This window comes from Schistocerca piceifrons, chromosome 3 (assembly GCF_021461385.2).
Source record: "Schistocerca piceifrons isolate TAMUIC-IGC-003096 chromosome 3, iqSchPice1.1, whole genome shotgun sequence".
Classification (NCBI taxonomy): Eukaryota; Metazoa; Arthropoda; class Insecta; order Orthoptera; family Acrididae; genus Schistocerca; species Schistocerca piceifrons.
Genome location: NC_060140.1, coordinates 507,944,919 through 507,970,314, shown reverse-complemented (window position 1 = coordinate 507,970,314; position 25,396 = coordinate 507,944,919). Strand labels below are relative to the sequence as shown.

Below are 25,396 nucleotides of genomic sequence, written 5' to 3'. Positions count from 1 at the left end.
ATAAAAAAAGGATACCTTACTTTGGGATTGCCCTCTTATTTTCCTCAAGAGCAGACTAAAAAACTGAAAATTCATGGGTTCATAATGCTTCTGTACCGAATTTTCAGTTGCCAGAAGATAGGTCAAACGAAACCTATGAATCCTTTTAGGGTCCCGTGTCTCAATCGGTAAATTCAGACCCCCTTATAGATTCTTATTAAAAATGAAACTCATCTAGAGGCACTTAAGATTTTATATTTATTTGGGTACTAGTTTCAACTTGCGTCAACGCCATGTTCAGGCCCGTACACTTTGATAAAATCAATTGTGTGTGGCTCAGTACTAGAAGTCGGTGAGACCTACATGAAATGGCGTTGACGCAGAAAGTCGAGACTAGAAGCCAAATAAATATAAAATCTTAAGTACAGCTGGAGGAGTTTAATTTTTAATAAAAATTATACCAGCTGTGTCCCACCTTCATCCAATTTAAATATGGATCTACGAAGACCTTATAGATTCGTTTTGTTGTCCATCTGTTGGACTGTAAAGAACCCGTTTTTTCAGGAGCGAGTAGAGATATCAAGTCCAATTTTATCTCTCATATTAAGGTCTATGGTCTCATGGTGGTGTAAAAAGTTTAAACTTCTTAGTCAATTCAGTCAAAAGATACGGCCAATTATGTCACATATTTTTATACTCTAAACTCGCTCATTAAAACCTGTAAGATATTTCACGTTGGCATAGACTCACGAAAGATGACAATAATCAAGCTTTCACAGAAAAATGAAAGGGAAAGTCCGTAATTGTTAATATGTAATTATACCACACGAAAAAGTATTTCTTTTGTCATTTGTTATCCGACTTTAGACGTCAAATTAAAACATTCTTCCAAAGTCCTGGAATCCCTGGGATCAATATCTTGCCATTATCAGAGTCGCTAACAGACCAAAATCGTAAATATCCTCGATTCCTGGGATGGATAAACTGTCTACATAATCAAGTTTGTACGGAACCCTCAATGCGCGAAATCGTCACTCACCTAGCCATTTTTTAACCAGATTCAAACTTGAAATCAGTGTTCAAAACAGTCTCACTTAATGATTTTTGATGCAGGGTACAGGCTGCGTGATTAATATCCACAGACTCTGACCATTCTCCCATTCCTGGCAACATACTTCTGTGAAACAGGATTCTCAGTTTATGCAGCTACAATGACAAAATATTGCAGTGGACTGGATGCTGACTCTGACATGCGTTTTCAACTGTCTATCAAGCCCTACATTAGTCAAAATTAAAAAGAAAAAAGCAATTTCATATCTTTCATTATAGGGACCAATTTCATCAATCTACAGTGGATTCCATGCAGTTTTATGTATTGTATTATTGCTGCTTGTTTTGTATTTTGTTGTAGATATCAGTAGCGTATGATATACCTATTTCTGTATATTTTCAGCAAATGATTGTAATTAAGGAGTGAACGTTAAACCGGATTTTGCTTATTTTAGCTGTTTGTAAAATGTTTAACATTTCAGAAGAGCTCCGTTAAAAAATAAATAAAGAAAAATAAAAAAAGTCACTGCTCCATAGCTACCCTCTAGCCTCCTATGTTTCGCTAGGTCCAAGTAATTTCCGAAATTTTGTAATTAAACGTAAAGGACTTCCAGCCATTCAGCCCGAGAGTGCAGAAATATTCGCTTGTGGCTGAAAGGGCGGAAATTCTTAATGCTCATCCCATTCCGCCCCCTAATAGCGCTTCTCTGGTGAGAGGTACTAACGACAGAATTTCTTGCGTTGTTATTTCCCACTTAATGTTACAGAATGAATAAGAGAGGTAACCGGCAAGCTCCTAAATGTTAAATGAGCGTACCGAACTCTGAGCACAACATTAAGGGTGAATTGTGAAACTCCAAAACGACGCTCTTCTCACGAATTGCTGAAGATAAGCCCTTCATCTCCATGCTCGCGACAAAGGCAAACATTCCAAACCCACGGGGCGTGACAGTGCCTCACGGCAACCACCCCAGAGGCGGGCTGTCGCCTCAGTAACAGGTAATGTCACTTTCCGAGGAGTGCTCGGTAACTGAATCCGACGTAAAATGTCTGTCCCTGTTCTCCTGTGGGATAGCTACTCGTCCAGACACTCATTTGAGGACTCAGTATGAAACCTTAAAAGTACTTACCCTAAGCCTCTTTCAGTCAAAACTACTACTCCATTAAGCACTAGGTACTGTAACATGTCTTTGGAAAGCGCCCCGTGTATGAGTGTATGAATCAGTATTATTAAATGACTAAACCGATGCAATATATACACTCCTGGAAATTGAAATAAGAACACCGTGAATTCATTGTCCCAGGAAGGGGAAACTCTATTGACACATTCCTGGGGTCAGATACATCACATGATCACACTGACCTGGCGTAGTACCGAATGGGCTGAGGTGTAAATGGGGATTTGGGCTGAGGTGTAAATGGGGATTTGGGCAGAGGAGGGAGGCGTGGTAAGGTCGTCCGTGCAGCAGTGCAAAGCCCCTGTGTCAGGGTGACGAAGTGGTTAGGACAGCTGAATAGTGAGCAGAAGACCTGGGTTCAAATTCCCTACTTCGTACAAATTTTCATTCGCCACTTGATTCTCTTGTCTTACTGTGTTATAGATTTATCATAGGATTATACCTTTTAATGATCAAATTACGACGGAAATTGTACAATGAACTGAATATCCCTAGCTGCATACAGGCGTTGGTATAAGTCAACTGGGACAGTTGAAAATATGTGCCCCGACTGGGACTCGCACACGGGATCAACTGCTTACATGGCAGACGCTCTATCCATCTGAGCCACCGAGGACACACAGGATAGTGCGACTGCGGGGACGTATCTCTCGCACGGCTCCCGTGAGACCCACATTCCCAACTTATTATCCCGCACTATATTCATAGTGCCCCTGTTCATTATACTCATTACTCGCAGCTTTTTTTGCCAATTCCCGTAAGAGTTCGGGCACTGTTTGTGCATCCACATAGAAGAAGATTGTCAAATGGCCGGTGAGCGTTAACTATACATATATACAGAGGGGTCCAAAAAAATGTATCCACTGTTTAAAAGTCCATAACTTGTCAACTAATTGACGGAGTTGCCTCATTCTTGGTGAAAGTGTAGCTTAGAGTCTAGCTTAAAGCTATCACAGTAGGTGTTCGAAATGGCCACCATTAACATCCACCCACAAACGATGCCGCCGAACTGCAGTACGAACTACTGACTGCAAAGTGTTCAGTTGGATATTTGCACATGAATGTATGATGGATTCTCGAAGTTCATCCAATGTGCGCGACTTTTCTCGATAAACGACGTCCTTTGTGTTCCCCACAGGTAAAAGTGCAGAGGAGTTAGGTCTGGGCAACGTGGTGGATACTCCACAGCACCTCTACGGCCTATCCATCTTCCTGGTAGATTTTCGTCGAGATGCGCCGTAACACGATTTTGGTACTGGGCACCATCTTGTTGAAAGTAAACTCTTCGGTCTCCATACAAGTCTCGGATGGCAGGTAAAATACCACTTCAAAACTGACTTCCTTTAATCGAATGTAAGCCTTGCGCCAGCCATGTTTACTCGAGTAACTGGGTGCAACTAAGAACAAAACACTATCTGGCGACTGTCATTTGACAAAACAAAACAATGCAATACAATACAATACAATGCTTGTGTGGCGATTGCCGGAAATATAAACTACTACACTACCAAAGATGAGACAACTCCGTCAATTAGTTTGCCAGTTATGGACTTTTAAACAGTGGATACATTTTTTGGACCCTATATATATATATATATATATATATATTCCTGGAAATTGAAATAAGAACACCGTGAATTCATTGTCCCAGGAAGGGGAAACTTTATTGACACATTCCTGGGGTCAGATACATCACATGATCACACTGACATAACCACAGGCACATAGACACAGGCAACAGAGCATGCACAATGTCGGCACTAGTACAGTGTATATCCACCTTTCGCAGCAATGCAGGCTGCTATTCTCCCATGGAGACGATCGTAGAGATGCTGGATGTAGTCCTGTGGAACGGCTTGCCATGCCATTTCCACCTGGCGCCTCAGTTGGACCAGCGTTCGTGCTGGACGTGCAGACCGCGTGAGACGACGCTTCATCCAGTCCCAAACATGCTCAATGGGGGACAGATCCGGAGATCTTGCTGGCCAGGGTAGTTGACTTACACCTTCTAGAGCACGTTGGGTGGCACGGGATACATGCGGACGTGCATTGTCCTGTTGGAACAGCAAGTTCCCTTGCCGGTCTAGGAATGGTAGAACGATGGGTTCGATGACGGTTTGGATGTACCGTGCACTATTCAGTGTCCCCTCGACGATCACCAGTGGTGTACGGCCAGTGTAGGAGATCGCTCCCCACACCATGATGCCGGGTGTTGGCCCTGTGTGCCTCGGTCGTATGCAGTCCTGATTGTGGCGCTCACCTGCACGGCGCCAAACACGCATAACACTGGTAGCATGCCGCGACAGCGTGGACGTGAACCGTATGTGCAGTTGACGGACTTTGAGCGAGGGCGTATAGTGGGCATGCGGGAGGCCGGGTAGACGTACCGCCGAATTGCTCAACACGTGGGGCGTGAGGTCTCCACAGTACATCGATGTTGTCGCCAGTGGTCGGCGGAAGGTGCACGTGCCCGTCGACCTGGGACCGGACCGCAGCGACGCACGGATGCACGCCAAGACCGTAGGATCCTACGCAGTGCCGTAGGGGACCGCACCGCCACTTACCAGCAAATTAGGGACACTGTTGCTCCTGGGGTATCGGCGAGGACCATATATATGGGGTCCAAAAAATTTATCCACTGTTTAAAAGTCCATAACTGGCAAACTAATTGACGGAGTTCTCATCTTTGTTAGTGTAGTAGTTTATATTTCCGGCAATCGCCACACAAGCATTGTATTGTATTGTATTGTATTGTATTGCATTGTTTTGTTTTGTCAGATGACAGTCGCCAGATAGTCAGTGTTTTGTTCTTAGTTGCACCCAGTTACTCGAGTAAACATGGCTGGCGCAAGGCTTACATTCGATGAAAGGAAGTCAGTTTTGAAGTGGTATTTTACCTGCCATCCGAGTCTTGTATGGAGACCGAAGAGTTTACTTTCAACAAGATGGTGCCCAGTACCAAAATCGTGTTACGGCGCATCTCGACGAAAATCTACCAGGAAGATGGATAGGCCGTAGAGGTGCTGTGGAGTATCCACCACGTTGCCCAGACCTAACTCCTCTGCACTTTTACCCGTGGGGAACACAAAGGACGTCGTTTATCGAGAAAAGTCACTCACATTGGATGAACTTCGAGAATCCATCATACATTCATGTGCAAATATCCAACTGAACACGTTGCAGTCAGTAGTTAGTACTGCAGTTCGGCGGCATCGTTTGTGGGTGGATGTTAATGGTGGCCATTTCGAACACCTACTGTGATAGCTTTAAGCTAGACTCTAAGCTACACTTTCACCAAAAATGAGGCAACTCCGTCAATTAGTTGACAAGTTATGGACTTTTAAACAGTGGATACATTTTTTTGGACCCCTCTGTATATATGTATAGTTAACGCTCACCGGCCATTTGACAATCTTCTTCTATGTGGATGCACAAACAGTGCCCGAACTCTTACGGGAATTGGCAAAAAAAGCTGCGAGTAATGAGTATAATGAACAGGGGCACTATGAATATAGTGCGGGATAATAAGTTGGGAATGTGGGTCTCACGGGAGCCGTGCGAGAGATACGTCCCCGCAGTCGCACTATCCTGTGTGTCCTCGGTGGCTCAGATGGATAGAGCGTCTGCCATGTAAGCAGTTGATCCCGTGTGCGAGTCCCAGTCGGGGCACATATTTTCAACTGTCCCCGTTGACTTATACCAACGCCTGTATGCAGCTAGGGATATTCAGTTCATTGTACAATTTCCGTCGTAATTTGATCATTAAAAGGTATAATCCTATGATAAATCTATAACACAGTAAGACAAGAGAATCAAGTGGCGAATGAAAATTTGTACGAAGTAGGGAATTTGAACCCAGGTCTTCTGCTCACTATTCAGCTGTCCTAACCACTTCGTCACCCTGACACAGGGGCTTTGCACTGCTGCACGGACGACCTTACCACGCCTCCCTCCTCTGCCCAAATCCCCATTTACACCTCAGCCCAAATCCCCATTTACACCTCAGCCCATTCGGTACTACGCCTAAACTCAAACAGCATTACAGAGGCTGTCCAACTGTATTGGAATAGCACCTCATAATCGAATGAAATTCGGGATGCTGTCTGAAATCCAGGCACAGGTCCTTTAATCAAATGAAGCTATATGGTTCCAGAGACCTTTTCAACTCTGAAATTTCTGTTATGTATATATGCATCACGGATGTTTGAGACTCAAGCGTCATAGATGTTTGAGGCTTGGACAGGTCTCTGGAGCCATACCCCGTCATTTAATACAAATATAAGACTTAGAAACTCTGTACTGGTCTTGAGGTACCATAACTCATGGCGCGCATATTACCCAGAGTATATTCGTTCAGCATTTGAGAAAGAGAGCGCTCAGCGACTGTCAACAAGCTTCACACTCAATTTCAAACCTTTACGAAGCTTTCTCTCGCTGACACACCGCGGAAAACGAATAAGATTACTGCGTCCTAAATTTTCGCCGCTAACCCAGTAAAACTTCGGCTTCTCGTATGACGTTTCCATCTGGTACTTCTTCACTACTAACCCCGTTCGTAACACCTCTTGCGGTCAGTATCCACATTCACCACTGAATTTTCCTGAAAAATTATGTCATTGGAACAAACAGAATTCAGGAGATAATGATGTCATAAACATTGATATACTTGGAAAAACTAACCTTTGCCTAAAACGGAGCGGAAATTGTCTAAACTACACTCATCCAGTAATGAGAGCACTTAGCGACTTGCAACAAACTGTAAAAATAACTCCAAACCTTACCTAAACTTTTTCTCGCTTATGTGCTTCACGCGAAATATTTAACATATTAACAAATTTGTGAAGTAATCAGTACTTAGAAGCTGTTTTATACATGCGAGTTAGATTCTGTAAAGAATCGGGGCTATACTGGTAAACAACTAACCTACAAGGCCGTGGAAATAATGCGAAGTTTGCCGAAATGTCAGAGGTTCTTCCCTGTACCTGCTTCCCCATTCCGCTATTTTTCCTACCACTGGCCAGGACCGTTATTCTCGCACCCACGGACACTGCAGTGGTGCAAGAACGACTGGCGCCAGTTGGGTTCCTCGTATCGTGTAGTTATAGTAAAATTGTAGCTACTCATAGAGGTCCAGTGTAGACTGCAATCGTTGGCAGTGAAACTTGGTAGATAGACTAATACGTTAATGTGGAAACGGTTTACGCTGGAAAAAATTAGTTCCATTTTTTGCGACCAGGTGCCAATATGGCGCTGTACTGCATCTCGTAGATGTCGTCGATGCTCATATTGAACAAATGGTGTAAGCGGCGGTTGATAACATTAACGTTATATTTCCCTCACTTGTTTGACATCTTCTGCCCACGTCCCGTACCTACCCCATTAAATACGGAAATTTTTATGTGTGTCTTTCTTGCGTTCGCAGCGCCAGGCTTGCACCTGGTAGCCAGTGTGAATTGATTTCTCCATTACCGCATTAGAATTTCTACCAATTTTCGATGCCGTAAAGCAATTGCAACCCACAGTGGATCTCTGGAGTAGTTGCTCTTCAATATCATAGCCACCTGGTAGCTGAAGAGTTACAGTGGCTATACACAGATTGTCGATTAAAACCGCATCTAAGAAGTAGCTACAAAATTCACACAATTATTTCGCAATAACAGGAAACAAAACTTAAAGTGAAGCTCTGTACGTTGTAACATCTTTGGAGTTCTATAATGAAGTTGTCACACTATATGTACTTGTTATGCAGTTTGTCTGTGAATCCAAGAATTAATCCAGCATGGACATGAAGTCTCGACACATATCTGGCAAATAATGGATGCACTCACATAATATGTACTTATAATCCATTTCTGTGATATGCGGGGGACAACTGGTTATCCTTTTTTTCGGAATAATCAAGGCCTTCCATAAAAAACGTTCTTAGCGCGCGTTGCGCGGCTTATTTTCTCTGGAGGGACAACATTAGCTCAGTCGGAAATTTCAGAAGCCAGACGTCATGTACAGTAAGAGACTGTTCAGCGAATGAGAGATCGAAAGCTGGAGCCAGCTCTTCGTTTAAGGAATGAGTTAGACTTGCCACAATGAAGGAGTCTGAAAGCTTTACACTTTGCGCTAAAGAAAAAGGCGTACCATATTCACGCGCTTCACTAGAAGATACGCAACTTGCCAAGCCGCGTGTTACGATTTGACTGAATCTGCACACAACGAATACCTCGTGGATCACACTTTGTTTACTGATGAGGCTACTTTCCATATCTGCAGAAAAGTTAACAAACGTAATTGCCGCATATGGAGTAACGAGGCACCTCACGCTACCCCACTGGACAACACACGCACGTCGGAAGTGAATGTTTAGCTTGGGTTTGCGAGGACTACAGTCTATGGACCCTTTATTTTTACGGAAGAGACACTCACAGGAATCATTTAACTTGATATGCTGCAGCAAATCTTGCAACCACATCTTCAACAACAGGATATTGACGACACTGTTTTGTTCCAACAGAATGGAGCATCCTTTACTTTATTAATAAGGGAGTACCTAAGTCGAAGATTGGCCAACAAACGGACAGGCAGAGGATCAGCAAGACTGGCCTCGCGTACACGTTGTTTGACATCCTTCGATTTCTTCGCTTGAGGGTACGTAAAATCAAGGGTGTATCGATTCTCCAGGATGTAAGTGATTGAATCAGCGATGCAGCGTCAGCTATTTCTAATGGTACGCTTCAGAATGTATTCGGGGATGCTCATCAATGAACCGAGCTGTGCTTCGAAGTGAACTCTGGTCATGTTGAAATCCGATGAAAATGTGTACATAGACTGCCTTAGCTATACATGCCTGTAGTACAAGAGTAAATGCATCACTCATTTCGTAGAAATGGATCGAGACGCTCTGGCCACTTTGTCCATTCTAAGGAGACAATTCGTCACATTTTTTCAGTATGCCCGCCATTCTTGAGAACAAAGAACCACCAGACTGATTTTAAATTTGATTTTACATGTTGTTCACCGTCGTAGCTTTTTGAGTTCCGTCTTGATGTGCTCCAGTAAATCTGATGATTATTTCTTTGCCTTCTAATTGTCAAATGTACCATATTTGCTATTAGCACGTTATTATGTTGTTTTTGGTGCAAAGATAAAACTTATTTTCTGGTTTAAACATAGCCTGTATCTAAAATCCTAAGTGTTGGATGGAATTAGTTTTTTTTTTTTTGCGTATTTTGAGTTCATAGAGATGTAGTTCTCTCCATGTGCGAACTTCTTTATCGCGATACCCGCCACGGTACAAGTTTAACGTTGATTACTGGGTGTCAGATTTATATGGGGGCTGGCACATAAAAACGGGATAGGTGGAAAAAATAAGTTAACAGTGTGTTATTTCAAAAGTAATCATCATAACTGTTAATGCATTTATTCCTCTGTGGGACAAGATGGTGAATCACTTTGTGGAAAAATGTTTGCGATTGTCTGCTGAACTATGATTGTACTCTGACGTACACCTCTTCGAAGTTAATCTACGGCCACGAATGTCTTTCTTCAGGGATCCAAAAACAGGGAAATCGCATGTGGAGAGATGGGGACTGTATGAAGCATGTGTAAGGGCTTCCCAGCGAAACTTCTGCAGGGTAGTGAAAATGACCTTGGCAGCATATTTCGGGGATTATCTTGCAAAAGAATTATCCCGTCCGTCAACATTCCTGAAAGTTTGGGCTCGATGGCGATCTTCAACTTCTGCAAGGTTTCCACTTAGAGCTGTGCGTTAATTGTGTCGCCGTGTTCCAGGAAGTCAGTGACCAGCGGGTCCTTGGAGTCACAGGAAAAAGTCACCGTGACTTTCCCAGAGCTGGCAAGTCTGTTCTTTCGACTACGCTGCAGAAGTTTCACTCTGATCTTTTACACTTCTTCTAGACTGTCCCGATTTCTCTCTTGCTATTTCATTACTTTTGGGGCCTAGGAGAAAGATATTCGCCGCCGTCGATTTGCTTTGGGTGAATAGGTACACGTTTGGATACTATCATGATTCCGCAGACAACCGAAAACGTCGACCGTCTGTCCTCACAGTGAGAGAAATATATTAAGCTACGGCGATTACTTTCGAAATAATACGAGGGGCGTTCAGAAAGTAAGCTCCGATCGGTCGCGAAATGGAAACGACTATGAAAATCCGATAAAGCTTTGCACAGATGTGTTGGGTAGTGTCTCTAGTATAACCCCAGTTAGCATCACGTCGCTCTTCTCATTTCTGAGCTCGCAGTGAGTGCGTAAAGATGTCTAGAAAATAGTGTCTGCCGCCAAGTACGAGGGCCTGGTGAGAAATTTCGCCTGAAGCTATGCAGCTAACATTACATAACTGTCGTGCTATTTCTTCTTCAAGACAATTCTCAGCCCCATTCTGCAGGGGCAATGAAGATGCTCCTGCATCGTTTTCAAATGGAAATGTGAGATTACCCACAATACAGTCCGCAATTGTCTCCCCCTGAGTTTCATCTCTGGTCACATGAACCGCTGTCTTTGAAGACAACATTTTGACACAGACAACGAGGTGTAGGCCAGCGTGGAGAATTGGCGGAAAGCACTGGCGGCTGCCTTCTATGATGAGGCTATTGAAAAGTTGGTACAACGCTATGACAAAAGTCTAAGTCAGAACGGCGACTACGTAGAGAAGTAGCTGAAAGGTGTAGCTAATTGTTACAAGTAAAACATTTCTGATGTTCACTGTGGTTTCAATTTGGCAATCAATCGGAGCTTACTTTCTGAACAGGCCTCGTAGTTTACTTAGTGTTTTTCCGTCTGTTTCATTTCATTTGACTGCCCCTCGAATTTTATTTAGCTTTGCAATTGTCGCGATTATCTGATTAATGGCCGAGTGGGAACATGATAGTCAGTTTAAGGTGTACTTTTATGTAAATGTTGTCTTTGTTAAGATCTGGATATTTTTCTTGCCTTTTGTTCCGTCTGAGTACTTTTATTAGCTTACTGTAAAGTGATTTTGCCCTGATTTTCTTTTAAAATTTATCTCACTGTAGATTTAACACATCTCTTTCACCAAAAACGTAACGAATTCAGTTTCTAATGAACGCAATTTAGTATTACTATGGTATACATGATGAAAGGAACGTGTTAACTTCGAAACGTGGGAACACCTCTTTCGGTTTCCACGTCCTATTTAATAATAGGGGAGATGGTGATAATGTGAAAAAGGGTTGTAATATGAAACGCCATAGTATTTGCGTACCACTAATGCCATTTGCCCGCGCCTTCAGTTATCGCAACCGTAATCTGTTTCTACCGATAGAGGCATCAGAGATCAGTATCACGTTATTTATGGCTGTGAGCAGACGCACTTTGTTTTTTAACTTCCAAAACTTTTTGCAAGGTTGGATTCAAATATTTTTTCTACTACCGTTATATACAAATTAGTATACGCTTTCTAGTGTACTATTTGGTAAGAGAATTAAACCTACAAATGACAATTTTATTTACTTGAAATTGCTTATCGAATTTCTAGTTTAATTGATAAGTTTTGTAAATGGCATTCGATGGAATTATGACACATCTTGTTCCACGGTACAACCCCTCTTATGTTAAGTAGATGTCACCATGCCAAGAAGCAGGTTATGGTATGGAAAAAGAGGAATAACGGAGATGGCGCCCTGAAGATAAGGTTCAAGCATTAACGGTTGTCAGGGATGAAACTAAAACACTAAATGAAGTAGCAAGATGTTTCAATATATCAAAAAATACACACTAGAGAAAGGTAGCTATAAAGGATATAAATGTAAATACTTTGACGCTTGAAAAATGAGCTAGAAAACCTGTTTCTTATTACTACCGCACACGAAAAAATTCATAATCTACATAAAGTTAAAAATCTATCGTGTTTATTGAACGCTCATTTTTCATCACAATTATTATCGATCATTTACAATACGTAAATAAACTAAGACAGAGGACATCGTTGATGGAACAGGCACTTTTGAATTGAGTATTTCGTTCTAAACGAAAAATTGTTCCATATTACCACTACTTCCCCCCTGTCTTTGCTTTGTTTCTTACGTCCCTTTGATTTATTCATCCTCTTGCAGTGGGTAGTATAGCGGTTGTATTCTGATTGTGAATATATTCCCTTTTTCAGAGAAACTATCTAAGACCGAGAAATGAGATTTTTGCTGTTAATTTTGAGGGGAAATGTCTGAGCATTGTAACAGTCTCTAAAGATGGCTGTGTTTATCGTATTTAGTTCGTTAGGGCCTTGAAATTGCAGCGTAGCTCCGATTTTCCTCAGCGTATTGCTGTTACTTGGAGTGGACCACGTTTCTATTTCGTTCTCAATATTTTTATCGTTTCCACTTTGTGGATCATTCTGTAAGATAACACTAGAATAGATGTTCCTAGCTGCAGCAAATTAGTCTTCTTTCCGTTCTGTTCGTTGCGGGTGCTTTACAGTAAATTTCCATTATTTCATATACTTCATTACTACGAAGTGCACTAATGATTAAGTTTTAATTAAAAATAAAGTTACTTAATTAGTTTTATGTTTGTTTGGAAGTACAAATTGAAATCCCCGCGCCACCACAGTAATGCAGCACGCCGCTAGACGAGCGAAAACTGAATGACGCAGCCAATTCAAAAAGTGAGGCATCATCCACTAATTAGTTTCTGTATTTGAAGAAAGAGTGACAGCGCTGCAACGATTCATGCTGAGTTGATGGAAGCGTATGTCACTAATGCACAATTACATTGTAGTATACGGTCCCGTCACATTGATGCGACCACCGCTTGTGTTCGACGTCAATGTGCAATTACCACTGACAGACGGCAGCTGGCAGCACTAGCAGTTGACGGTGTGCAAAGCGTGTGTGTGGTGGGTGGGTGGGGTGTGGGGGGGGGGGGAGGGGGGAGAGAGGAAGGGACACGTAGAAAAACAAAGCTGTAGAGCAGTCATTGTCGTAATGCGGAAACCGAGCGATTTATCTGACATCCGAAAGATCCTGATCATTGGCTTTTGAGCCAAGAATGGAAGCATTTCCCAAACGGCTGAGTTTTTAAACTGTTTGCGTGCCGCCATGGTTAAACTACACCGTGCTTGCCAAAATGGCGCTATCCATAGCCAGCGCCAAGACAATTGTGATGCACTGCGGGCCTTAGATGTCAGGGGTGAAGGAAGGCTGCAGAGGTGTGCAACTGTTCAGCAGCTGAACACCCAGATGAACAACGGGGCTATCAACAGTGTCTCCTCAACAGACATTCAGCTAAAGTTGCTGCCTTTGGGCCTTCGCAGCAGGCTCGTGGTTCATGCACTCATGCTGACTGTTGTTCTTGGGCGTCGAAGGCAGGAATTTGCACTCCACTACCGCGCAACTGGATGTCCACTAAGTGGCGACAGGTGGCCTTTTCAGATGAACCACGGCCTGTGATCCGTGGGGTAGATGGCCGTTGGCGCGTACGGCGTGAAACGTCTGAAACCAAACAATCGTCGGAAGAGTCCAGGCCGGAGGATGGAGCGTTACGATCTTGCAAATGTTTTCGTGGCATTTTTCTTCATTCTGAAAAGCACAGTGGCTCAAGACACAAGTATGAATCTTTCCTTGGCACCATGGCATCTACCAACACGACAGTCCAACCTGTCACACATCTCACAATGTACGCGCGTAGTTCTAAGAGCACTTTCCTGGCTACCAAACTCAACGGATTCGAACCCAATCGAATCTGTGGGGCCACTTCAATCGGGCTGTTCCCGCCTTGGATCCTTAACCGAGAAACTGGAGTCAGCCTGGCTCTATATCCCTACCGTTACCTTCCAGAATCCCATTCCGTCTTTTCCTGCTCTTCTCGCAGCACTCCACTTTGCAACAGATGATTTTTTTTGGGGCTTCTGACAGATGGTCACATTGACATGGCTGGAGAGTGTTCTACTCACTGGTTAGATGGTACAGACCCTTTCAGTGTGGCCACACAGGTCTGAATGACGAAAAACGAAGTGACAGGCACTCCATCTGCCAAGAACCGGGTGTCGCAAAATAAGTCGAGGCCGAGGTGGACGAACAACGACGCACCACAGTTGAATCGATATTTGAAAAAGTTAAAATCAGTCACGGGCGCATTTGACGACACCGGCTCTCGACCGTTACGTTCCTCGTCTGCACTGACGCACCCTCTCAGAAAGCTCTCCGAACCTAGACAGCAGCGGAAATGTCACAGCTATGTCACAACAGTCCAGATCATTACTTCAGCCGCTTAATCACTATGGGGTGAGCGCTCGGCGAACCAATGTGACACAGAGACCAAAGAGCAAAGCAAGCAGTCGAAACATGTGCATTCACCATCATCTAAAAAGGCGAAGACCGATCCATCATCAGACCCGATGATGCTGAGTGGTTTTTGCGATATCCATAGGAAGGTGTTAAACAAATTGTATTCGTTCGGTACAAACCGTTATAGGACGTATTGCTGGAGAGAATTCGGAGGACGATCACAACAAATCGTGGTACAAGACATAGTTAGACGTCCTGGTTCTCTCGGTTGTATGACTTTTACCTCATCCCCATCCCCGTATTCTCCTAACTCTGCACTCAGTGACATCCTCGCATCCATCGAACAAAGTAATAGCTGCGTGGCAGGCATTTCCAGAATGACGACGAAGTAGTTTTTGAGGTGGAATATTTCCTGGACGGTGAAAATGCCGATGTCTGCAACCAAGGCAAAGACTGGCGATGTTTTATAGAAGTTCAAAATTTGGCGTGAACTTCAATGCGAGATTCTTTAAATAGCTCCTACAACGAAATGCTGTCTGGGAATATGCCATAAAATCCGAAAAAATTGGGATTGTACGGGAAGTACACGATCGGCAAGACACAATCAATACAATCACTGCGCGAAGGCGATGCTAATATTACCGATGACAGTACCACTAAAGTAGAGATACTATATATGGTTTCCGATAGTCTTTCATCAAAGACGACAAAGTAAATATTCCAGAATTCGTACCAAGAACATGAGTAACATAGAAGCAGATATCTCGGTGCAGCAAGTAGCTAAAATCACTTAATAAAAGTAAATCCTCCGGTACAGATTGTATACTAGTTAGATACCTTATAGAGTATGCTGACGTAATAGCTCCGTAGTTGACAATCATATACAACCGCCCGTTCAGCGGAAGATCCGTACCTAATTACTGGAAATTTGCAAAGATCACATCAGTACTAAAAAAATGGAATAGGAGTAAACTAGATAATTACAGAACCATATCATTGACGAATATTTGCTGTAGCGGAACGTATATTGTGTTCGAACATTTATCAGTTACCTCGAGGAAAACTATCTTTTGACACAGTCAGCACGGATTCAGAAAATATCCTCTTGTAAAACACAGTTAGGTCTTTAATCCCACGAAGTAATAAGTGATATCCACAGCTCGTCTCATATTCCCTATATTCCCTTTTTACACCGTTCCTCACAAGCGACTTCTAATCCAATTACTTCATTACGGGGTATCTTTCCAGTTATGCGATTGGATTAGTGATTTCCTGTCAGAAAGATCTCAGTTCGGAGTATCTGACAAAAAATCACAGAGTAAAACAGATGTGATCTCTGGTGCTCCCCAAGGAAGTGTGACAAACTCTGCTGTTCCTTATGCGTGTAAACGATTTAGGAGACAGTCTCAGCAGTGCTCTTCGATTTTTTGAAATGATACTGTCATTTACCATCTAGTAAAGTCACCGGAAGATAAAATCAATTGCCAAACGACTTAGGCACGTTATGTTTGATGTGAAAAGTAGCAGTTGATTGTAAATAATAAGTGTGAGGTCATCCAAATGAATTTAAAAAAAAAAAAAATCCGTGAAATTTCGGCTATACGATAAAACATACAAATCTAAAGGCTTCCAATTCGGTTAAATACCTAGGAATTAAACTTAACGAATATCTTAAATTCGAACGATCACATAGATAAACTTGTGATGAAAGCAAGCCAGAGACTGCGCTTTGTGGACAGAAAACTTGGCTGATGCCACAGGTTTACGAACGAGACTAGCCGTACCCCACTTGTCTGGTGTCTTCTAGAGTAGTGCTGTGCGATCCGCATCAGATAGTATTGACGGAGGAAGTCGAAAAACTTAAGAGAAGGGCATCTTGTATTGTGTTATCGTGTAATAGGTGACCGACTGCCACGGGTATGAAAAGCGAATTATGATGGTAATTATTAAAACAAAGGCGTTTTCCTTTGCGGTGAGATCTTTTGATGAATTTTCAGAACAGTGTTATTCTCCGAATGCAAAAATATTCTGTTGACACCCACCTAAATACGGAGAAATCATCATTGTAATAAAAAAATAAAATTAGAGCTCGCACGGAAAAATTTAAGAATTCGTTTTTTCCGTGCGCTGTTAGAGAGTAGAACGGTAGGGAAACAGGGTGAAATAGGTTCAACTTGCCCTCTGTCAGGCACTCAATTGTGAATTGCATATTAGTTATACAGATGTAGACGCAAAAGGCCAAGTTACCCATCGTGCGAAAAATGTCAACTTCAAGAATGAATAATGTAGGCAGGGACTATCAGTATCGCCAAGTTTCAGTTCGCAGTTTGACTTCTTCTGTGCGATGATTAAAATTTTCTAATTACCCTCTTACAGACTCTGTGGCTTTTTCCACCTTTCTGACGCTGTTTGAACACCTTCGCCAGTGTCACCGCCCCCGCCTTGTCCGCAGGGACGCTGCTGTCGGTGCACTCGCCGGGTAAGGTGAGCCCGTGGCTGCAGCTGACGTCGAACCAGAGGACGGGCCAGATGCTGCTGCACTACCGCCTGCAGGGCGACCGCAAGCTGCACCAGCTGTCGTGGCCGCTCTGGGCCGGGCACGGCGGCAGCGTCGCCGAGGCGCGCAGAGGTGAGTCACGCCATGTCCTCACTGCACAGTGTTTCAGCGCGTGTTCTGTGCCACTCCAAGTGCTCATTTGTGTTGTTCTACACCACAGACTGCAACAGGGACATTAGCTGAGATCAGAACTCAGGAAAAAAACGTAGCTGTTCTACCTCTTCGTCCAAATAGTAAAACAGTAGCAGGAATAAACGGTCTGGTCAGAAGTATACCTTCAAACAGTGCTTAACGTAAGCTTGGTGGCTTGATTTCTGTTGGGGACACTTTCAATGAGGTGTCTGAATGTGTGTGGAAGAACGGCAGCCGGCCGCTGTGGCCGAGCGGTTCTAGGCGCTTCAGTCCGGATCCGCGCTGCTGCTACGGTCGCAGGTTCGAATCCTGCCTCGGACATGGATGTGTGTGATGCCTTTTGGTTAGTTAGGTTTAAGTAGTTCTAAGTCCAGGGGACTGATAGCCTCAGATGTTAAGTTCCATAGTGCTTAGAGCCATTTAAACCATTTGAAGAACGGCAGCCCACTGCTCCTCAAGAGTCGAAAGCAGAGAAGGTATTGTTGTTGGACGCTGGGGTCTGGTGCGAAGTCGACGTTCTATCTCATCGCACAAGTGTTCCATTGGGTTCAGATTGGAACTCAGGGTAGAGCAGTCCACTTGAGGCATGTTAGAGTCCGCGAACCATTACCTCACGTATTCAGTTTTATGTCGGGATGCACTGTCATGCTGGTAGAAACAATTAACGACCTGTTCCTCTGCCGTATGCAGTACACAGTTCTCTAAAATGTATTCATATCCTCTTGCATTCGACGTTTTCTGAAGCGCAATACGAGGATAATGCCATGACCAGGATAAATGCCATCATACTCTAACACCACCTCCTCCGTATTTCAGTGCTGGCATCACACATGACAAGAAATCCTACCGTTGCCACAGCGTATACAGAGATTCATCACACCAAATGACTCGTTTCTACTCATGCACAGTTCAGTGCCGTACCTCTTTCTACCACCTCAAGAATCAGTTCGTGTTGACTACTGAAATGTACGGCTTATTAGGTGCTGTACGGTCAGATTATCGATTCTTTCTACCTCTCAACGCATATCCGTTGTGTTAGCTGGTTTCCTGGTAGCACTTCGGAACTAGCCGCGCGGGATTAGCCGAGCGGTCTGGGGCGCTGCAGTCATGGACTGTGCGGCTGATCCTGGCGGAGGTTCGAGTCCTCCCTCGGGCATGGGTATGTGTGTTTGTCCTTAGGATAATTTAGGTTAAGTAGTGTGTAAGCTTAGGGACTGATGACCTTAGCAGTTAAGTCCCATGAGATCTCACACACATTTGATCATTTGAACTTCGGAACTGGCGAGTGATTCCTTCCTCTGATTTCTTGCGATCTCTTAGAAACACCCTCCATTGTGCGCAACAGATCGTGTCCGTCGTCCGTCAGTACATGGAGATGTGCTTGGTGTTACTTTAGCTGTGGTTGCTCCTTCGCGTTTCCGCTTCACAATCACATCACCAGCAACCGACTTCAGCAGCTTCGGGAGTGTTGAAACGTCTCTCTGATTTGTTACTCACGTGATACCAAGTGACGTGTCCATGTTCGAAGTCACTGAGCTCTCCTCTCCTCACCGAGCCGTTGTGCTGTTGCTTCTTCTACACTGACAGACCAGTAATCTTCACCTCATTTTACACTGGCGCGTACGCTTCTCGTGACATATAGAGGCAAATTCCGCATTAAAATACGGATGTCCGGATACTTTTGATGAGGTAGTGTGTGTACAGTAGAGCATCGTTTATCCGGACTACGTGCGACTGTATCGAAAATCCAGATATCCCGAAATTCAGAAAAAGTTGAAGGACTGGTCAGATGTCATACACTCGTGATATTTATTTTCACACAAATTGTACATAACAAGCTAATCTTTCGAAAACTGACATTTTGAGACAGTGGCCGTGTAGAACATACCTTGATTCTGTCAGTGAAGACAGCAACCAGTCACTATTGATACTCCTATTAATTTGCGTAAATAGCGCTGTAAGCGGTTTCGAATTGACAGGTTGATCTTCAGACAGTTGTTCATCTCAAGATGCACAGTTTTTGAAGTGTAGGTAAGTTTTTGGCTCGTTATTCCCCCTTGTGATATGTTCTTGGGATGGTGGTGCCGTCGAAAATGCTGCGTAATTTTCTTGAAATGTTCTTGGGTTGTATTCTCGAAATACTGTAGATACGACTATATGCAGCACTTACATGATTTTGATGTAACCACACTGCGTAAAGCAACACACCCATCGAACAGCTATTGTCAAATGGGAAATGCACATAAAGGTTGCGATATCGCAAATCAAACAAAATCGTGAATCTTGATGTGAATAGCCGTCTGAAGATAAACCGGTTATGAAACTATTTACGTAAATAAATAGTATTATAAGTTGTGGCTGGTAGCTGTTTCCTTCATTGAAAGAATCAATTTACACTGAGATGAGAAAAGTCATGCGATACCTCCTAATATAGTGTCGGACCTCCTTTTGCGCGGCGTGTTGCAGCAACTCGACATGGAGTGAAATCAACAAATGGTTGGAAGGCCCCTGCAAAAATAGTGAGCCATGCTGCCCCTATAGCCGTCAATGGCTCTGAGCACTATGGGACTTAACATCTGAGGTCATCAGTCCCCTAGAACTTAGAACTACTTAAACCTAACTAATCAAAGGACATCACACACATCCATGCCCGAGGCAGGATTCGAACCTGCGACCGTAGCAGTCGCGTGGTTCCGGACTGAGCGCCTAGAACCGCTTGGCCACCGCGGCCGGCCCTATAGCCGTCCATGGCCACGAAGTTGTTGCCGGTTCAGCATTTTGTACTCTAATTGTCCAGAATGTACTTTAAAACAGTCGCGAACAGTTGTGGCCCGGGACAAGGGCCATTGTCATCCATAAAAATTCCATCGTTGTTTGGGAACATCAGATCCATGAATGGCTGCAAATGGTCTCCAAGTAGCCAATCATAACCATTTCAGTCAATGATCGGTTCAGTTCGACCGCAGGACCCAGTCCATTTCATGTAAACACAGCCCATTCCCCCCCCAGGGGGTCCACAACTCTTTCGTGGATACGTGCGTGGCGAGCACGGGGCCCCGAGCCACTGCAGCCTTCTTTCTCTCCCGGGCTGCATTTCCTTTCCCTTCCCCTCCTTTCCCCTCCATACCCCTTTCCCCTCGCCCTCTCCTCCCCCTCTATTGGTGTCCTTGCTTATGTTGGCCCCCGCTATCCTCCTGGTTCTGTTGGTTTTACACTCTGGCTTTGTTGCGTAATCATCTCCTCCTTTTGGCATTCCTTGGTCCCCCTCTGGGGTTTGACCTCCATTCCAAAATTTCTCTTCCGTAGTGTGAGCCATTTGGGGAAGAGCACCTTACCTAGTGTCTCCGACGTGTGCCCTCCTAGTATATTCCACCTTTCTTCTACGTCGTTGTCTGATGCTAGGGTGCATAGCCAGCACGGTAGCCAGCCCGTGTGGTGGGGTCGCTATGTACCCTTTTGGTTGAGCCCCCTGAACACACAGGGATCACACTTCTGATACCTGAGCTGTGACCTCCTCATGCATGCCTTGGAGTGGTTGCTCGTCATCCTGGAGCATCGGAACTCCCGGCAATGGCCGCCATGCCAGACGGCCCTTGCTGTGGCTGGGTGGCGCCCGTGAGGAGAGCCCCTGATCGGAGTGGGTGGTATCAGGGCGGACGCTATGCAGATGAAACGCATAAGGGTCCAAACCTCTGGCCGCTCTTCTGCGGCCGTCTCTCTGCGTGGTACTGATTCCTCAAGTGCTGCTTCTCTTGCCCCTTCGGCCTTCCCTTCCGTGGCTACCCCCTGGGAGGAGGGTCAGGCCCGTCGTCTAGGGGCAAAACCTTTCCCCCGTTATCTAGTTTGCACCAGGACTGATGGAGATACTTTCACCAGTGTCAAACCTTTATTCTTTGTGGAACACATTGAAGACAAGTTCGGCGAAGTGGACTCCCTGAGCAAGATGCGGTCGGGTTCGTTACTGATAAAAACTGCTTCGGCTGCCCAATCTGCGGCCCTTCGTGCCTGTACCCATCTTGGCACAATTCCCGTGTCCATTACCCCTCACCAGTCTCTAAATATGGTACAAGGTGTGATTTTTCACAGAGACCTCATCCTTCAAACTGATGAGGAACTTCGGGACAATCTCGGACGGCGGGGTGTTCACTTTGTTCGGCGTGTTCAGAAGGGTCCTAAAGATAATCGTATTGATACTGGTGCCTTTATCCTGGCCTTTGAAGGGGATACCCTTCCTGAGAAAGTTAAGATTATGGTCTATCGCTGTGATGTGAAGCCGTACATCCCACCTCCTATGCGGTGTTTTAAGTGCTTGCGTTTTGGCCACATGTCTTCTCGCTGTACCCAGGACCCTCTCTGTGGTGACTGTGGACGTCCACTCCATGAGGGGAGTCCCTGTGTTCCCCCTCCTGTATGTGTAAATTGTCATGGTAGTCATTCTCCACGTTCAGCAGATTGCCCAGTCTATAAGAAAGAAAAAAAGATACAGGAGTATAAGTCTCTTGATCGTTTAAGCTACACAGAGGCCCGTAAGAAATATGCACGATTGCACCCTGTGTCCATGACATCTAGTTACGCCTTGGTTACATCTTCATCCCTTCCTCCCCCTTCCTTACCCCCATCCCGGACCCCTCTCCTTCCCCCCTCCCCTGCGGCTCCCACACCTTCTCCCCTGGGCGCTGCTCCCCCTCCCCAGCCGGAGAAGTGTCCCACTCCTTCGGCGTCTGCCGGTCAAGGGCGCCTCTCCCGGGATGCCCCTTCCCGGCACCTTCCAGGTCAAAGGTCTGCTGCAGCGCGGCGACCGCGAGAGCCGCGGTCTATCGGCCCCCAGGTCGCCCGGTCACTTTCTGTTCCTGATCTTGCTGCAGCTGGCTCCATTATGCCACACAGCCCTCCTCGAACTCAGCCTGAAAAGAAGAAGAAACATAAGTCCCGGGACAAAGAGCCTCTGGTGTCACCGGAGGTCCCTTCCCCGGCTTCACAACCGGATTCTGACCTGTCGTTTATGGATGTCGCCCCCTCCTTGTCGGTGACGGGTGGGGACCCGGCGGTATGACTGGATTTAGCGTGTTCAGCCCTCATTTAAACCATCGTTCTGTGGTTCTCCAATGGAATTGTAATGGCTACTATCGTCACCTTCCGGAATTGAAATCCCTTCTTTCGTCCTACTCAGCAGCTTGTGTGGTTCTCCAGGAATCTCATTTTACTGATGCTCACTCACCGACCCTCCGTGGGTTCCGTGTTTTCTGTCGAAATCGGGTCGGACCCTTGCGGGCTTCTGGTGGCGTTTGTACGTTGGTCCGTACAGACATTGCTAGCATGTGGATTCCTCTCCAAACTACATTGGAAGCAGTTGCTGTTAGGGTCCACTTAGACTCTGCAGTCACAGTATGCAATCTTTATCTCCCTCCTGACAGGACTCTTACACCTGCTGCCTTAACCACCCTTCTTCAGCAACTTCCTCCTCCCTTCCTCCTCCTTGGGGATTTTAATGCTCATCATCCTTTGTGGGGCAGTGCCTTTCCATCTAGACGAGGTCTTCTTATCGACCAATTTATTGCAGACCACGACCTGTGCCTTCTTAATGATGGCTCCCCTACTCATTTCAGTGCTGGTCATGGTACCTTTTCTGCCATTGATCTTTCTCTTTCTTCTCCCTCTCTCCTCCCTTCATTACACTGGTCGCCACACGACGACCTTTGTGATAGTGACCATTTCCCGTTGATTATCACGCTCCCTTCCCGCTCCCCGATGGAGAGGTTACCTCGTTGGTCTTTCCACCGCGCCGATTGGCCTCTATATACTGCACAGGTCGAGTTTTCTCCCTCTTTGTCGGGTTGTATTGATGACGTCCTACGTGACGTGTCTGACGCGATTGTTCGCGCTGCTAACCTTGCTGTCCCGCGCTCATCTGGACAATTTCGTCGTCGGCAAGTCCCGTGGTGGAGTACGGCCATTGCCATTGCCATCCGTGATCGCCGTCGAGCTTTGCAACACTTCAAGAGGCACCCATCTGTAGCCAGCCTTTCTACCTTTAAGCGCCTTCGCGCTAAAGCCCGTTATTTAATCAAACAGAGCAAGCGGATATGTTGGGAACGATTCGTTTCTTCCCTTGGTTCCACTGTCCCTCTGTCACGGGTATGGGCTACACTTCGCTCTCTCCAAGGTTGCCATCGGCAGTCCACCCTCCCAGGCCTTCACCTCCCAGATGGCATTTGTACGGACCCATTAGTTCTTGCAGAACATCTTGCGACCCATTTTGCAGTGGCATCAGCGTCGGCCTCCTATCCAGCTGCTTTCCTTCATCAAAACAGCAGGCTGAAGCTGTCACCTTATGTTTCACCACTTGTGAGTCAGAATCTTACAACGAACCTTTCACTGAATGGGAATTTCTTTCTGCTCTATCTGCTTCTCATGATACGGCTCCTGGCCCAGATTCCATTCATAACCAGCTGCTTCAACATCTCAGTGCTCCACAACGGCACCATCTTCTTCGGGTGTTTAACCGTATCTGGCTCCAGGGTGACTTCCCTTCTCAGTGGAGGGATAGCATTGTGGTTCCTGTCCTTAAGCCTGGTCAGAACCCCCTATCTGTTGACAGCTATCGGCCAATTAGTTTGACCAATGTTGGTTGTAAGTTACTTGAACGGCTGGTAGCCCGTCGGCTCACTTGGGTCCTCGAATCTCGGGATCTATTGTCCCCTTACCAGTGTGGCTTTCGAGAGGGACGATCTCCAATCGATCATTTGCTTCGCTTGGAATCCGCAGTTCGGCAGGCTTTTTCCCAGCGCCGCCATTTGGTTGCAGTGTTTTTTGACCTTCGCAAGGCCTATGACACGGCCTGGCGCCATCACATCTTACTAACCCTTCATCAGTGGGGTCTTCGGGGCCCACTCCCGATTTTTATCCGCCAGTTCCTGATCCATCGGTCATTCAGAGTTCGAGTTGGTACTGCTTTTAGTTCTCCACGGACCCAGGAGACGGGCATCCCACAGGGTTCTGTCTTGAGTGTCCTTCTTTTCCTCATTGCTATCGATGGACTTGTGGCCTCTGTCGGTCCCTTGGTCGCCCCTGCCCTGTATGTGGATGATTTCTGCATTTGGGTTAGTTCCTCCTCGATGCCATCTGCAGAACGGCAGCTCCAGGTGGCTATACGGCGTGCCTCTGCATGGACCCTCTCCCACGGGTTTCAATTCTCTCCTTTAAAATCGCGGGTGGTCCACTTCTGTCGCCGTACTACGGTCCACCCTGATCCAGAGTTCTATCTCGCTGCACAAAGATTGCCTGTGGTTCCACAGTTTCGTTTCCTAGGTCTTCTTTTCGACAACAAGCTCACTTGGCTGCCCCATATCAGACTCCCGAAGGTAGGATGTTTCCGTAAACTCAATGTCCTTCGCTTCCTTGCCCACTCCTCCTGGGGTGCGGACCGTTCCCTCCTCCTCCGTCTTTATCGTGCTCTAGTTCTGTCACGTTTGGACTATGGTTGTCAAGTTTATGGTTCAGCTGCTCCTTCCACGCTGCACGTGCTGGATCCAGTCCACCATCGTGGTATCCGTTTGGCCACCGGTGCCTTCCCTACTAGCCCTGTTGATAGTCTCCTGGTTGAAGCTGGGATCCCCCCCCTTTCTGTTCGGCGGTCCCAGCTTCTGGTGTCTTATGCCCTTACTATCCGTTCTTCTCCCGCTCATCCTTCCTATTCTATCCTTTTCCCAGACCATGGGCGTCGCCCGCCTGACTCCCGCCCTCGGGCGGGTTTACCGGTTGGGCTGCGCCTTGCGTCTCTTACCCGTGATTTTCGGCTTCCTTCTTTGTCCTGTCTTCCACGCTCCCTCCCCTCCACCCCTCCTTGGTTAGTTCCTCGGCCTCGACTTCGGATGGATCTCCGCCGCGGACCGAAAGATTCCATCCCCCCGGTGGTGTTCCGTACCTTTTTCCGCCAAATTTTATGGGAGTTTCGGGATGCTGTTACTTTTTACACTGATGGCTCTAAATCTGCTGATCATGTTGGGTATGCCTTCACGTCCTCTGTTGGAACGGAAAATCATCTGCTGCCACCTACATGTGGGGTGTTTACTGCGGAATTGATGGCAATTTCCCGGGCCCTTACCTTTATTAAACAATCCCAACACAACCGCGTTTTGTTATGTACGGACTCGATGAGTGGCCTTCTTGCTATTGACCGGTGTTTTTCGCGCCATCCCTTGGTCTCTGCCATCCATGACCATCTCGCTGATCTTCACCGTGCTGCT

At 45.7% G+C, this 25,396-nt stretch overlaps 1 protein-coding gene across 1 annotated transcript in view; it reads left to right on the top strand.

Moving 5' to 3' along the window:
- The window catches only part of LOC124788786, a 580,546-nt gene that overhangs the window by 459,546 nt on the left and 95,604 nt on the right, over positions 1 to 25,396 (top strand). Inside the window, exon 4 of the mRNA XM_047256068.1 lies at positions 16,914 to 17,090. Coding sequence (XP_047112024.1) covers positions 16,914 to 17,090 — 177 coding nt within the window. The remainder of the gene's footprint in view (positions 1 to 16,913; positions 17,091 to 25,396) is intronic.